The sequence below is a fragment of the Strix aluco genome, chromosome W, assembly GCF_031877795.1.
Source record: "Strix aluco isolate bStrAlu1 chromosome W, bStrAlu1.hap1, whole genome shotgun sequence".
NCBI lineage: Eukaryota > Metazoa > Chordata > Aves > Strigiformes > Strigidae > Strix > Strix aluco.
In genome coordinates this window covers 548,314-564,541 of record NC_133970.1, presented here as the reverse complement: position 1 = coordinate 564,541, position 16,228 = coordinate 548,314, and the positions used below count along the sequence as shown (strand labels likewise).

At 50.9% G+C, this 16,228-nt stretch overlaps 1 protein-coding gene and 1 long non-coding RNA gene across 4 annotated transcripts in view; one reads left to right on the top strand and one right to left on the bottom strand.

Moving 5' to 3' along the window:
* Positions 1 to 1,463: 1,463 nt before the first annotated feature.
* Positions 1,464 to 5,690, bottom strand: LOC141917866 (uncharacterized). Its single transcript, XR_012621485.1, has 2 exons — positions 5,655 to 5,690; positions 1,464 to 4,239 (listed from the first exon to the last, which is right to left on the bottom strand). It is a non-coding gene; the product is annotated as an uncharacterized LOC141917866 (long non-coding RNA).
* The window catches only part of LOC141917864 (E3 ubiquitin-protein ligase NEDD4-like), a 176,091-nt gene continuing 165,428 nt past the window's right edge, over positions 5,566 to 16,228 (top strand). For 2 of the 3 annotated variants that reach the window (XM_074811492.1, XM_074811488.1), the window contains exon 1: positions 5,566 to 5,741. In XM_074811492.1, the coding sequence (XP_074667593.1) occupies positions 5,694 to 5,741 (48 nt within the window). In that variant the 5' untranslated portion in view covers positions 5,566 to 5,693. Of the gene's footprint in view, positions 5,742 to 7,857; positions 7,879 to 16,228 lie in introns of those variants that run through there. The other variant, XM_074811491.1, reaches the window with a different exon arrangement.

Genomic DNA, 16,228 nt, shown 5'->3' with positions numbered 1-16,228 from the left:
GAAGAAGTGGAGTTAAAATACTCCTACTCCATATGTAAATTTCCACACGTTGAAGGGAAATGCATTCTTAAACTATTGCATTTAGTTGTTAAAAATTATGAAAATTGGGTCAGGTGAATCTAGGCTGCCTGTGAATGACAATCCCATCCCCACCTGCAGCTGGACGCCTGCGAGGCGGATGCCTTTGTGGGAGCTCATTGCCTTGGGCTTCGTACACTCAATAGAGGGAAAGAGGCACTTTCATGGTAACATTCATTTGACTTTTTTCAGATGTCTGCTTCAGGATGATGAGATGAATTGCATTTCAAAAGCTCCTGATTCTCTCTGTTGAGGATAAAAGGATCCCAGAGTGACTAGGTCAGATGAATTTGGTCCTTGTGTCCATAAAAATGGAACTATAGAAACAAGCAGCAGTAAAAGGCAGAGCTGAAGCAATTGAAAAGTAAAATCTGCTTACTTCATTAAATCTGATACAAGTATTTGAAAATCGCAGAATATGTCATGAACCTCCCGGAAATGTCTTCTCATTAATAAAAAACCTAAAAGCTAAAAAAAAAATAGTAAAACTGTAACTTGTAATTGTAATAATAGTAATTGGAAATAATTCCTTTCAAGTGCAATGGGGCTATAAGCTTTCCCACACTGGAGGAGTTCATAGCTCATAGACTGTGATATCAGGTATCATCGAGTCATTGTGGGAAAAATAGAAAAATTACCTGGGAAGGGATAAGACCAAAATTAGTACAAAAGTTAGAGGACAGTATTATACTTCAATCTGAGCTAAAAATGAAACAAAAATATATATCTGATACAAAAATGAATGTTGATGGTGCAATGCAGAGAAAAAAGTGTATTACAAAACTTCGGTTCAGAGTATACAGAAAAAAAGGAATTGAAAGAGACAGGGAGCAAGTGTGTTCCTTGGGAAATGAGCGTTTCTGATCTCATTCCTCTTAATCTTTCACACATACTCTGAGGAAGAGATTTAAAATATACTTGAGATTTCTTGGGAGAGGTCTAGTACACTGGGATAGAGTGAACTCCATGAGTAGGGTTATAAGAATATACTGAATGCAAAGTGAGAAGTTTTCCTGTTTACCAGCTTATTTTCCCATGATGGACACTGGTGCCTGACAAGAACATAAAATGCTATTTATGTTTTTATCTGCTCAGCAGACCCTGTCTGTCATCCAAGAGTGGACTGCTGGATTGCACGAAACTACCCTGCTAGTTCAAGCTTGTCCAGAGGCTGATAGTTCTGATCCTAAAGGACATTTTTTTGTGAAATATAGTCTGTCACTTGGCATTGAGAAGCAGGAAAAAAAAAATCCCTGTTGTACTTGGAGGATGTTTGAGCATTTACACTGTAATACCAAGGGGAAAAAAATCACATTAGTGGTGACAACTTCCTGAGCAAATCTCCTCCAAAGAGAACTGATTGGAGGCTAAAGATGGGCACGTGCTCAGGTATTTTTATGAATTTTATTTGCCATATGAGAGAATGAAAAGCCAATGGACTGTGGGTCCATGCAGGAAAGCAGATAAAGTACTTTTTCTCCAGAGAAGTACGCACTGGCATTATTCAGCTATTTAGTATGAGCAGGGAATGGGCGGCAAGCGTGTGCCTACATTAAAGGGATGAGATTTTTTTATTAATCTGTGTAGTCAGCCCAGGGCACATTGCTGCTGGAGGACGTTGCTGAGGAAGTGGCTGGAGAGATTTAGGGCAGGATTAGGCGTTTATACGAATAGGAGTAGCGTCTGCTGTTAGGCAGACGAGGTTAAAAGAGTTAGGAGGGATCCCACCCCACAGCCCCAGCCCGGAGCTGGCGGCTGGCTGGACTCTGCTCCCGCTTTGGCTCCGGGGCTGCTGCTGGAGGGCCCGAGGCCCCGCTCTGCCGCAGGCAGGGTGAAGGCGGGTGCAGGGACTCCTCCCCTCCCACCTGCCCACACAGACCTGCCAGGGAGTGCCGCGTCCTCCTCCCTCCCGGCTGCATCCCGTCCCACACACTCGCATGACGCTTAATCTTCAGCTGACAATTACCATCCATAATATATATTTAATCCATCTTTTCTCCGAAAATTTTAAATAATTAATGGGCCTCTGTTATATAAAGAGGCCAGTTATAAATCATCTGAGCTGCACCTAGATGATGTCAGCGTTCTCAAATGAATTACATCTCTCCGGGGCCATCTATTATTCTAAATACAATTCTGAAGAGGAATTATGCATGTCACATTCATGAGCAAATAAACAAGTAATCTCCATCACGGATTTGATACTAAAGCTTTACAATCCAATAGGGTTGATGCGTTAGTGGCAGAGAGTACTAATTTTCTGCTCTGTCATCAGAGATCCTTTCCTCCAGCTTATTTACATACCTGTTTCTCCCTTGGGTGGAACCTGTTGACGGGAGTGCTATCTGATTTTACAAAAACAACAGGGTAGAGGCTGTAACGTGGAAGTAAAAACCCACGGCTGTGGTTTAGGAGGCCCGGAGATGGCCTGGCGGCGCACACATCCAGGGCTCACCCTTTGTGGTCACGTGTTGCAGAAAGGATCTGGATTTGGAGATTTCCGTGTATCACCAGCTTTACGGTGTTCAGATTACAGGCCAATTAATACAGTCATTGAATTCCAGTCACCTGTTTCCTTTTCTTTCTGTACTACAGAAATACAAACGTTCCTGATCATCCATGCCGGGTTCCTAAGTTTCCTGCTCATGGTCTCAGCTGCTGACACGTGAAGATACTGGTTCGCAATGACTGAGATGAGTTTAGGAAACCGACTGCTGAAAAAAGTATTTTAAGGACTCCTGAAATCATACAGTTTGAGGTAACTGAGTACCACCTGAATTTCCCAGAGCTAGCCCTTCAGACTGGGACGCAGTTTACCTCTGCCTTGTGGTCAGATCCCCAGAGATGAGCCAAGGCTTGTATCATGGCAAAGTGGCACAGAAGAAAAAGCCTGAAGTGGCTCGTGCTGTTCAGAGCTCTGAAGCTGTAATACGAAGGCTTAAAGCAAGACAGAGGTGACTGAAGAGAAGGACCCTTGGGGAGGGGAATGATGTCAGAATCCTGACTTTCTGCAGCATCCAGGGGATGAGAAGTGGTGGAGCTGCTTCTGTTGAGCTGTTGAAGCAGGTGATGGAAAAGCATGGGGAAAAGCTAGATCCAGATTTGAGAGTGATCGCTGAGCTCAGGAGAAAGAGCAATAAAACTGAATTTATCTTGACAGGAGAAGCGCTGAATGAGCCCGGTGCCCAGGCGCTCCTGTGGAGCTGGCCATCCGAGGGGACGCCGGGACAGGTACCCTGAGGCAGGGGAACAGAAGCGGTTCCAGCGTGCGGTGCTGGGGGAGACCCTGCCGAGACGTGCCGGTGTTAACTGCATCGCATGAGGTTTATGACCAGGAGACATTGGTGTGAGTACAAAGGCTAATGCCTCCACAGGCTGTACTTGAGCAGCTTGCCGTTTTAGCTCTTGTGCTCTGCTGCCTGGGCAGAGGTCAGATCCTTCCCTCCCTAGAAAGAGCTTTCGTACAGGCTGGAAAAACACTTTCTGGCTTACGGACTGCTTGTGGAATCTCTCCAGAAAAAGGGATCTCCTATTTCCCTTTCCCCTCGGCTCTCGGGAGCAGAAAACACATGTAAGATGATATCTGAAAATACAGAGGCTGGGATGTCTGTCAGGCAGACATACCTCTATGACAAAGCTCCTCTAGCGATGGTTTTTTTTTGTTAGTGGCCAATTTACCCTTTGCTGTAAAAACACAGTAAGAGGAAAACAGTTCCCGGGCCATCATGACCGTTTTCTGTCGGTGACAGGCCGGCTGCGGGGGCTGCTGTCCCCCCGTTCTTTCCCGTATTCCTCCTCCTGGACGTCCCCAGTGCCTCGCTGGAGACACGGGTAACAGGAGACCAGACGAGTTTCTGTGCTGCCACAGCTCAGGGCCTGATGCGCTCACGCAAACCGCTGCTGGTTCCCGTGCAGGTTACTGAGCCAGACCGTGCCGCGAGCCCTGCGCCAGGCCTGTGAAGCTAAAGCTAAAGCCAAGGCTAAGGCTAAAGCTAAAGCCAAGACTAAGGCTAAAGCTAAAGCCAGCGAGGGCTGCTGCGCAATCCCAAAGTGTCAAGGGCGGCCATGTCTTGGGGTGCGGTGACAGGAGGTTCTTCACTGGCCCCACATGGCTTTATTAACACATTGCGCTCTTAAACGTGGTAGAAATCGGTTGTTGCCCTGTAAAAGCATAAATGGGTTTGAGAACAGCCTTCACGTAAACTGTAGCTCATTAGCCTCTACTGAAGTGCTATCGTATTGCCAAAAGATAACTGATAATAAATGATTAGCGTAGGGTGGGGCATGGCCGGGGAGGGGACGCCAGCCAATTAAGGAAGGAGCAGAAATCAAATAAGGAAGTAATTTAGAACTGAAGTGTGACTTGATTTTGCCCAGAAATAACCTCGGTCCAAATGCCCAGAATATTTTGTTTCCTCAAAAAACACGACGCCAAGTGATGGAAAAGCCGCGCCGAATAATGATAATGACTGCTGAAGAGATCTGCGGGCAGCTTTCCCTCCCCTTGCTGACCCGGGGGGGCTGGGATTTAGCTAAAACCCCCCCAAAACCTGTGTCTGCGAGCACTCGCCCTGGGGGCAGGGCTGTGGCACCGCCAGCCCCCCACGGGGTGTCTGTGTCCCCCCCGGCCCCAGCGCAGCTCCCGCCCTGCCCACCCCACAGCCGCCTGTCCCCGCAGGATGAGGACAAACGGCAAAAATCCGCCGAAACGCGCGTTTTACCCCCCCGCTGCCCTTCGCCGGGGCCCGTCCCCTCCTCGGAGCCGCCCCCGGTTCCGGTGCCTGGGCTGAGGCGGGGGGAGGAGGCGGTGAGGGCCCGGGAAGCGGGAGCGCGGTCGCTCGGGTTATTGTATTTACTTTTTCGTTAACAAACTTCTACTCGGTTTCACCCCCGCCCCGGGACGACCCGTTTTCGAGCAGCGATGACGGCCCCCCCCCACCGCAGCGCCGATCACGGGCCGGGCCGCGGCAGGGCCCCCGTCCTCGGGGAGCTGCCGCCACCCCACAGCGCTGCGGGCGGGGGGGCACAGCCCGGCCCCTCCGGGGCACCGGGGACGGGACGCAGGCGGGCGGCGGCCGCCCTCCGCGGGGCCGGGCAATGGCGGCCGCGCGCGGGTCCCCTCAGGGAGCGGCCACCGCCCCCTTCCCGCCCCGCAGCCCCGGCGGCGCCGCTCCCGCCCGCCGGGGGGCGCCCTGCGCGCGCTGGGGGAAGGGCGGGGCGGGGCGGCGGCGGCTGAGGGGGAGGAGGCCCCGCCCCCCGCGCTTTGTGCCGCTCCGCCGCCGCCGCCCCCCCCGGCCCCGTCCCCGCACCCCCCCCGGCGGATCGGCCCGGCCCGGCGGGGCTCCCCGCCCCCGGTCAGCCGCCCCCGGTCAGCCGCCCCCGGGGCTCCCCGCCGCGGCCAGGGCGCGCTCCTGCGGCCGCGCTGAGCCTCAGCTGGCGGCAGCGCGGGCGGGCCCCAGCGCCGCCCCCGGACAGCGCCGCCCCCGGCCCCTTCCCGCCGGCGCTCGGCTCCCGGCGGCCGCCTTCCGCCGCCCGCGGGCGAGGAGCAGCGGCGGGCGGAGGCGGAGGCTCCTCACCTGGGCCGGGCCGAGCGGGACGCCCCGCGCAACGGCTCCATGGCGACCGCGGCGGTGGAGCCGGTGTACGGGCTCTCTGAGGACGAGGTGGGTCGGGGCCCCGCGGGTGGACGGGGCCGTGGGCGGCGCCATGTGTGTCCCTGGGAGCCCCCCCCGCCGCCGCCGGGGGACCGGCGCCCCTCGCCCGGCCGCCCCCCAGCGCCATTAGCCGCCGCGGCGGAGGGGGGGGCGGCGCGAAGCCGGCCCCGGCAGCAGCCCCCGCCGGCCGGGCGAAGGTCGAGGGTCGGTCCGGGAGGGCGCCCGGGAGAGCCCGCCCCGCCCCGTGGGGCTCCACGGGGCTCCGCGCCCCCGCCCGGCGCCACCCGCGGGTGCGGGGGGCGGGGGGGGAACGGGACGTGGCGGCGGGTCCGTGGGGTGCCCTGTCCCGGGGAGCCCCCGGCGGGGGCGGCCGCCTGCGGTGACCGGGGGAGCGTCTGCAGCCCCCCCCGTGTCCGCGGGCGGGCCCGGGCGCTGTGCGGCGGGGCTTGGGGAGGGTTGGGGGGGGCTGGTGGCGAACAAAGAGCCGGGGCTGGCGACCGAGCCGCTGCTTCGCCCGCCCGGCCCGGTGAAGGGGCTCGGCCGGTGTCCCCGGGGCGGGCGGGGGGGCCCGGGCCCGCCCTGTGCCGGGAGCGGGTGTCACACGCAGATGGGGCTGGCGAAGCTGGGTCGGACTGGTGACAAGTAGTGCCCGTGTTGTGGCTCTGCCGGGGGACGGCTCCTGCAGAGCCAGATGCGGTGCGAACGCCTTAAATATGCATGAGCGGAGCAGTCCGCTTCATCTGCCCTGAATGTTAGAAATCGGAGCTAATGCCCCTATTATTTCCCCGCCTTGGCCAGGCACTCCTTTTTCTTAGTAAGCAGTGTAATAAAGCGTCGGAAAAGGGCGAAGCTGTGTTACTGTTCTGTGATTTCAGCGCATCGACTGCTAGTATCGGGCATATGGCTTGCCCAGGTTGTATTTTTACAGGAGTGAATAATAATAATAATTACAACAATATTATGTCTGGTTTCACGGGACTCAACATGAAGGGCCGTCTGTCACTTTTTTTTGTGGTATAGAAGAAACTGGCATAAAAAAATCTGACTGTGGAAGTTGCCAGACAATTTTATTACCTATTATATTTGAATGGCACCAAATCTAGATGACTTGTGCTGTTTAATTCTATTTGGAACAGAGGTTCTTTGGCTGGAGTGGGTGTTTTTATAAAGAGGGGGGTGGGTGGTTCATCTTTTGTCGATTTGTGAAGCGGTGAGCGCAGTCTGGTTTAAATGTACTGGATGAGTGTGAAGGTAGGGGAGAAGGAAGCGCGCTGCAAGAGCCTTGGGCGCGTACCACGGCGAGCACAAAATCGGAGGGAAGCTGTTCCTCCCTGGTTGTTTTCCTAAGCCTTCCCGTGTGGAGGAGCCCGGCTGGCAGCAGTCCCCGGGCTGCTCTCTCTGCTGGGGCCGGTGCTGAGCCCTCGGTGGGGATCTGTCCCGCTCCCAGTGCCCGGGGACCTCTCTGGGCTGAAGAAAGAGCCGGGCTGGCGGGGCCTGCTGTCCCAGTGCGGGCACCCCAGGGCGCTTGCTGGGCGGCGGTGACACACCTTCACGGACTCGGGGGTGTTAGCAAGGGGGATCTGTGCAGAAAAGGGAAACCTGTGAGCCGCCCTGCCGTGCCCCAAATGGTGGCTGAGAGCGGAACGCTGGAGTCTGGCTGCTGCTCTTTTTGTGGCGTGCGTACTCGCCGCTATCTTTTGTCCCTGCCCGCTTCCTCGACGTGTGCTGGTGCTTGCACAGAATGTTAAGGAAAACGAGTACACGGCGGAATCCACTGGACGGAGGAGTGCGGCGGCTGGGCGAGGGCCGTTGCTGCAGCGGGGCTCGTGTCCCCAGCGCGGGCTGGCGCCCTGGCCCGCCGAAGGGTGGGCATGGCCGTCCGAGTAGGAAGAGACGTCTGTGGCTGGCCTCCCGAGGTGAAACCAGGCGGTTTGAAAAAGAACTGCTTGGGAAGGCAAGTCTCTGGTCTCTCCGCGTTACCCACGGTGGTCCCACATCACAGATGCAGTGGTGACTGCAACCACCCTACCTGGGAGGAACAACGGACCGGTTCTTTGTCATCTGGATCGCTGCCGACCCTGATGGCGCTGGACGCTTCGCAGAGCAGTGATCATCTGAAAAATACAACAGGAGACAGCAAATGGAAGTAGGTGGAAGAAAGAGGAAGAAGGGCTGGGGTGAGGAGGGGAGCGCAGGCGGTATTACCCAGCCCGATGGGCAGTAGTTTCAATGCGCCAGCAGCCCAAACTCTTGTGGGGTCTGTGGTCAACGTATGGGCGAAGGAGAGCGCTGCAGGAGGAGAATCCCTCAGGAAGGCGGCTGGATGTGTAAGCTTCATTAAAGGTGAATCTGAAGAGGTTGAGGGAGGCAGGTATGTTTACAGCTTCATGGCGCGCTAGCTTCTGTGGTAATGGCTTCCCATTAGTGTTGGCTTGGACTTGCCTTTTTGTTTTGAAAAGCAAAATCTCTTTGCTAGTCTTGAGAGGCTGAATCACATACGCGGCCGTTAGTTTTTCCTTGTTCCTACCTCGGTTTGCAGTACAGTTTTGCAGTTCTGTTGTATACTGCTTTATGTAGGGTTTTAAGTAGGCCTGATGTAGGACTACCAGTTCAAGCGCATTTCCTGACTGCAAAAAGTAGTCGTTTAAATGTAAGCTAGACTTGCTTAATGGCTTCCCATAAACATAGCAGTATCTCTTACAAATAATTAAGCACAGGCTTAACTTCTGCTTGCACAGTAGATGAACATGTCAGTAGGCCTACTTCATGTCTTAAATGAAGCATATGCTTAAGTGTTTGCAGAGTTTGTGCCTACATTAATCTCTGTAAATAGCTATAATTCTCAGTGGATACCTTCAATATGGACATCTGTTCTTATTTTGTTCAAATACTCTCATAGGCGTTAAGACACTCAGTAGTTTCGGGGCTTACTGAGTCACAGATGACAAGCCAACCATCGCATTTAGCCACTGTCAGACTGTGTTTTTCTTCAAATGTTGTTTTGATAAATCTGCCTCTTTGTAAATGTGAACTATACAAAATTTGAGATTAATCTATTAGCTGTAAATCAGATTTACTGCTGTAAGTCAGGTTTGCTTCCTATGAGTTTTCCACTGTGAGGGTGACTTCAGGAGTGGCCCTGGTTGCCCAGCGGGGTGGTGGAGTCTCGGTCCCTGGCGCTGTTCGGAAGCCATCTGGAGATGGTCCCGGGCTGCCGGCTCTAGCTCGCGTTGGTGGGGGGGGGGGGGGGGCAGATGACCTCCAGAGGTCCCTGCCAACCTTAGCCAGGCTGTGATTCTATGAAATCATGTTTACATAGGCTATTGGAAGCTTAGGTGCTCTCATGCAGTCTTTAAATGCCAGTAGATTAAAAAACTTACACCCCTTCGTAGCTGAAAATGGTTTTGTTCCTGCGTAGAGCCCTCCTCCTCCTAACCCAAGCTGTGTCTCTGTGGCACACGCTTGGGTTGTGAGACTGTGTCTGTGAAATGCTGCTGCTGTTAACAGTGACGGGTCCTCAGTGCTGGCCTTGCGGGGAGAAGGGGGGCGAAACCAGAAGCACCAGCCCAGGTGCCATAAGCGATTCCCCAGCTTTCAGTGATCCTTTGTTTGAGGAGTTGTTCCTGAACCGTTGAATACGTCAGGAACGTTGATTTTTAGGAATTACTGGCTTAATCTCATAAACTTAATTTACTTTTTAGTTGTCTTTATTCCCCGCCCCCTCTCCCCCCATAAGAAGAAAGGAAATAATACGTTCCCTTAGAGAAGTACTCCCCTCATTTGTTTCAGTTTGGGTTTCTTGAGAGTCATTGAATTGAACGTGGCCCAAACAAAATGGAAGGTTCCACAAGTACTCCCTTCCCCTTTCTCAGTGTGCTTAGGTAGAAGAAAAACTTGCAGCTTTTTGTATCTCACTTGGTTGACTAAATAATGTGTCTTCAGAAAAAGATCTTTGAAGAAAGGGTATCTTTTTATATTTTAAAATATAGGCAAAAAAGAGGTTCATATATGAAACTGCTCTCTCTAATTCCAGCATTCTTCTCTTTTCAAGTTCTATTCAACTTCTGTGACTTGTGACTGAATAAACTGAAATTACAAGCTTCCTACTGAGATGACATTTTGTCATGCATTGGAAATTGTCAAAAAGGAGCTTATGTTCATGAAAATACTTTGATACATGAGATATAATTGCATATGCCTTAAAAAAAAAAGTTCTGGAGGTAGGCACTGCAGCTTAGCCTCTTTTTCTCATCTTAGTTCTTGTGTACTGTATGGGGCAAAGCATTGTGTGTAAGGAATGAATCCTGAAGGATTCCAAGACCTCAGGAGCCTCTGGGGCACTCTGCTTTTAATGACACAATTCTGGTAAATACAAGCGAAAACAGTTTTCAGGTATGACGGCAACGGTACCTGTGGATGGGATGAACCTCTGTAAAGCGTAGGCTTATCTTGCCCAACATCAGGGTAAAGGATAAAAATAAGACTTGCCACAGTGCTGTCATGGTGAAGTGCGGCTTGGGCCCTGAGGTGACAGGGAATATGGCTGCAATACAGCGGAGAAGCTCTCTGGGCAAACTGTTTCAAGATGAGGCACGTGGGAAGTTGGCTTTTGTGTTCCTGATGGATTTGTGGCTCTGGAGGGATCTCCCTGGTGGGTGTCTCTTTCCCTCTACTTGAATGTCATGTTAATGAAGTTCAGCTGGGTGTTTTGGTGGGGTCCATGACATGGGGCTACCAAGGCTTTGGAAGGAGCATGTTATCACACTGCTTACTGATTAGCTGGATTTATTACTGAGGAAAAAGCCTTCAATGTTTCCTCCCCCGCTTGACTCAGTGACAAAGCGGTGACACAGTAGAGTTCACTGTTGGATTTTTCTATTTTGCCTTTCAAGCAAACCATAAATTTTTGAAATAAGCCTGATGGTGAGTTGGGGGGGGAACGTCTGTTCTAGGTGGTTGAATTCTATTGAAGGCAATGTTTCCTGATACGCTGCCTCGATGGTAAAACTCTTGCTGCTCACCCTGCTCGTGCACGGCAGCTGTGCAGCCAGCCGAGGCGTTCCCAGCCCAGGGCCGGCGCCTGGAGGGGGCTCGGAACCTGCGTCCCCCCCTCATTGCGTGGGTCTGGGTGCATTGTCCGGCTTCATTCACTCCAGATCAGCCTACCTGGAGCAGGAGGCTTTTATCTAGAAAAGCCCCCTCGGGTTCCTGAGAAGATACACCTTCCGAGAACAACGCTGCGAGCAGACTCGTTAAAAAAGAGAGGCCTGTTGTTTCTGCTCTGGTTATATAAAAGCATCACTCTTCCATCAGAGTGCGAGCAGGGGCCTCCCTTGGTCACAGCAGTGACACAGTGTCTTAGGAATAAGCAATTCAGAATGATAACTTTTTTATTGACTTTTTAAATGGAAAAAAAAAAACCAACCCAACCCAAATTGGTTTTATAGATTCTAAGTGCATTGGCTTCCCAGGGACAGCACGTAAAACTTTAAATGATGATTTTAAAAGTCCAGATAAGGAAGCATTTCATAAATGAAAGGGCTTGCATATCTACTTGTTGTGGCATAATAACAAAATGAATAGGCTGTGGTTCTCAGTAGGTCAATGGGTTTTCATGAAAACTTGCATTTTAAACCTGCTTTTAATGAGTTACCAGCCCATTTTGGCCACTGTTACTGACACTAAGTAAATTCTAGTTTTAACGTAAAATTAATGTGAAGACATTCAAGGTGGTTTGCACTAAAATGCAGATCTGAGGGAGCGAAAAAAACGTTGGGTTTACATCCAGCTGCGTCTCGCCGCCCCTGCTCTCCTGCACAGCCCGTGGGTTCTTTGCCCACCCCGGGGATGGAGCTGCCGGTGGGAGGGGGCTCGCTGGGGTTGGCGTTTCCACCACCCGTGCCCTGGGTTGGCCGTTGGAGGGCACTGTGTGATGGGGAATGGAAAGGCGAGGTTCTCCCCGTTTCTGCACAGACACCATCTTCCCGGGGAGTAAACATGGACTGTGAGCCTCAGGCCTGCGGAGCGAAGCCTTCTGCAGGCGCCCGGAGTCGGCTCTAATGAGTCTCTGACAGGGTCTGCGTGTTTCTGTGTTGAAAATATAACCAAGGGTGATGATAACCACGAGCGCAAAATGAGCTTTCTTTTCAGAAGGGAGTAAAATGACTGTCCTAGGGTGTTCTGGGAAGAAAGAGCGCACCACTGCAGCTTCTAGGTTGGAGCTGCCTCTTCAGACACTGAGAGGTTCAAGGGGTTACAAAATACTCATCCTTTCTAAACCAAATACAGCTCGCTATGCAAGATAAACCATCTCCACAGGTGCTCTAAGATCCGGAGGCCACATCAGAGATTGCGGGACTCGGTGCTATGACCTGTATCCGTGTCGTACTTGTGGGTGATGCTGCGTGAAGCCCAGACGAGGCATGTGCCATGGGGGCTCTGTGTGGCAGCTGTCTGCCCGTGTCGCAAGATCTGATGTAGATGCAGCCTGTTTGGCAGCTAACTGATTTCAGCTGAATCAGGCTAAATCGACAGCCTCTTAGTCCTGGAGGATTATATGGGGCCAAGACCTCTTGCTTAATTAAACACATAGAAACTGGGGCTTTTCTGAGTGAGCTGGAAACTGCCAGGCCTTTTCATAGCCGTGAGGGATGGGTTATCCAACAGCTTCAGTCAATAAAAAGTCGTAGATGCAGTATTGATGTGCAGGAGTAGTTTTAGTTTGTTTTGTAAATTTTGGTGTCGGTGAACAGAGAAAATCTCATTAACTTTCCTAAATTTCTTCATCTTTTGCTTTCACTGCTACTTCCTCTTAAATGTTTAATTGTGTTGAATAAGAGAGTTTTACTGTAGCAGTGAAAGAAATGCTACTAGGCAGCTCTGTCCCCTTTTAGAAAGAAATGAAGTGTAATCTTGTAAACACTGTTATTTTCGGTAAGCTGGGTAGGAATGCAGTGGCAGGTTGGGTGACTTCTCCGACCTGCGCACGGGGAGAAAGGAATGTGGTTTTACTGCTGGCATGCTCAGCTCAGCTGGGGACGTGAGCTGCAGCCATTTCATTACTAAAACTTGCCAGGGGTTTTATTTACCTTCAGCAGGGACTAGAACTGTAGCTTTCAGAAGTACTTAACCTGCTGTCATGCCAGCTTTTTCCAGCGTGGGGTTCTTAAACTGCCAGGATCTTAATGCTGGAGCGCTCCCTTCCACTGCTCCCTCCCTCTTTTCCTCTCCCCTCCCATAAAGAAGGAATTAAAACAAAACCTTAGGAAATGGATAGTTTTCTGCAAAGAGGGAGCAATTTGCTAGTAATTAATTTTAAAGTAGGAGATGTGGTTAAATTGCACGGACCTGGAAGCTAGCTGCAGTTAAAATAGATAACACCCCCTCTAACCTCCCCAAACCAAATCTGAGAACTTGATCCTGGAAATGTATTATGAAATGTCTGTCTTCCAGATGATGTCTTGACTGGGCAACAAACTTGATGTGTATATTTGTAATTGCTCATTTTTTCCTCCCTCCATTCTTTTAACCTTAATTCCTGTGCACTGGCAGGATGTAGATATTTGTCAGAATCCTGATTTCTAGGAATTAGGAACCTTGCCTGTAATCAAAGGAAATATCTACAATTCTGAGAACACTGTCAGGATATGAGGAATAACTCCATGAATGAGTTGTGCTTTGCGTTTAAGCTATAGTACCTTATTTTTGTGCCTAACTGCATGGATTAGTGTTGTTTTGTTGGTGTCATGCCAACTCAAGACAGGTTTTCTTTTTTTAATGTAGTTATCTGCTGGAGAAGAGCAGAATTGTTCAGAATGGTGCACAATCTTGTCCTCTTTCCTTTGGCAGTTCCTAGTTTTGAGTAATCCTGGCTTGAGGAGGGAAGTATGTTCATATAATCTGTGCTTTTCTGTGTTTGTTTTTAATTGAAAGCAGTTCAGAGTTTTACTCTTTTTAAGCATCTTTGTGTAGATGATCACACTGGTCCGTGGCAGGATTTTGGAGAGATGGCAGTGATGAGTAAGTCTCAGGAGAAGGTGTCCTGGGATGACTTCCTCATCAACCTTCGATCTGGTAACTGGTGCAGTGGGGAAGAATTCTCTGCTTCTGGCCTCTTCCCAGTGAGACTGGACGTGAGCCCTCGAGCACGCTGCTTCGGGAGCCTCGGCTGGTGTCCGGGAGCCTCGGCTGGTGTCCGGGAGCTCTCGAGCACGCTGCTCCCTGAGCCTCGCCTGGTGTCCGTGCACATGTAAGGTCATCGCCGCTCAAATGGTTCTTCGTTCTTCTGTTCCCCCTGCGTCTGTGGGTGGGTTGTGGTTGTGTTTAAGGTCTTTGGAGGATGAAGAAGCATTTTGTCTTCCAAGAACGAAGTGTTCTGGAAGATTAACTAATAGCAAGGAAGAAGTTTTCTGGGATGTGTTGAAGGGAGGAGAGCCAAAGGAATTTTTTTGGTTTTGTGCTCTGTTTGCAGTCCTCCTCGATGTATTTATCCAGTTTCTCTGAGAGAGAGTATCAGGTCTCCTTCATGCTGTGGAGTAGCTTATGTAAACTGTCGTCAACTCTTGAAATAAGTCAACAAAAGTATTTAACTTTTTAATCATTGAGAAATTACACTAGAGACGTGGCTTCACATTCTCAGTATTTCTTTTCTGCTGAACACCAGCCAGGCTTTTTTTCTTCTTAGCTTTTGGTGTGTTTGTATGAAATCTTGCTTCATTTTTTCTGATAAATGAAAGCAGAGACATTTCACTAAAACTTCTTTGTCTGTTTGTTTGAACAACCTTAATAAATGACCATTTATTAAAAAAAAAAAAATTCTTGGCTGATTTTATAAGTTTTTGCCAGCCCTCCTTACAGCCAGCTAGTGATAAGGTGTTCTGGCCAATGTGTAATGGAAACCATAGTCTTGTGGTCATCAGATCCTGATTCTGCTGTGTCCAAAAAGAAGTAATAGTAATAAAAAAAAAAAAACCTGAATGAAAATGAAAGGCTGACTTTCTGTTATGATCAGATTGCCTCATTTCCTTGGTTTGAATTGAGAGATACAGCTTCAGTCTCTGGAAGGTCCTTGAGCCTTAAGTCCGTGGAAGCTAGGAGGTAATACCATTTTGTTGCCAGGTTTTTCCCCATATCTTTTTCTCTTTAGTGTTTCCTTATAGTCGGGGTATAACTACACCTATGAGTTAAAGGATGTCTTCTGTGTCCTTCTGGTTTTTCATATTTATCTGCGTACTTCCTTAGGTAATACAGGTCTCTAGAACCTAAATTGGGAAGGGCCAGTAGATCGTCTGGCTCCATAATAGCCAGCTTGTGCCACCACGGCCACGAAAGCTGTGGCCTGTTCTGGACTGGCTCCCAGACGCCAGCAGCATTGCGGTGGGACTCGCTGGGTGAGCTGGCTCTGCTCTGGAGCTGGGTGAGCAGACAGGCTCCCCAGGGCTGCCACCCCGTTGTCCATGAAGCAGAGCGGGATCTGTTTGGCAGTTTTATGTGGGGATCCTGGAAAGCTGCTGTCATTGCCCAACTGTTCAGAAAGCCTCAAAGCTTTGAGGTGTGTGGTGCACCTCTTGCAAAGGTTTCGATGTGTGGCCTTGTAGGGTCACAGAGATTGTCATCTCAGATCTCGCTGACATTGTGTGTCTAGTAAATCACAGTGTCACTCAGATATGCTACTAAATTCAAAATTATTTTTAAAGCTTCTCAGTCCTTGCACAACCGTCAAATGGCAAAGTGTGAAGGTGTTAGAAATGCTCATTCTGGCTGTGTTGAGGAGTTGGTGGAGGGGAGGTGACCGAGTGGTCCCAGTGTGGTATCTCCGTGCCCGGTGGAGGAGGATCAAGTCTCCCCAGGTTCTGGTGTGGAAGAGAAGTGTCAGGTGTGGCGGTGGGATGGAGGGAGGCCAGGCTGAGGCCATCGGTGGTGGAGGTGGCCCAGGCATCTGGAAGTGAAGCTGAGTTGGCTGCTCCTGTAAGGGGCCCATTAGCCCAGTTTATTAAAATGAACTGAAATCTGGATTTAGGGGTTCAGTGCAATATGCTGGGCTGTGGCTCCCTCATCACCCGGGTTTCCTGCTGCTGGGTGTGTGGACAGGCACAGCTGAGTGTGTTCATCCTCAGCTGATGCTCATCCTGCTGCCACCTGCAAGTCGTTGGTGTGAGGGGGCTCAGCATTGGGGGGCTGGGTTTGCCCCCTCGATGGAGGGTGGAGGCCAGGCTGCAGGTGTGAGGTGAGGGCTTCTCCCACAGCTGATACCAATCAGGTGGATGTGCACTGCTGAAAGGCGGGTCCTGCTTTCTCTCATGCATCTTGGAACCTTCCGTGAGCCAGGATAAATTGCTAATTAGCAGCTGGCCTGCCTCTTTGCTGGGCTGTTGAATGCTGGTAGCTGCCAGAGAGCTGCTCGGAGTCAGAGGTGCATGGCAGGAGTGGGGGTGGTGGTGCAGGGTGGGTGTGAGGAAGGAGGGCAGGATGTCTGCTGTTCAGTGGCTGTGAGCTGT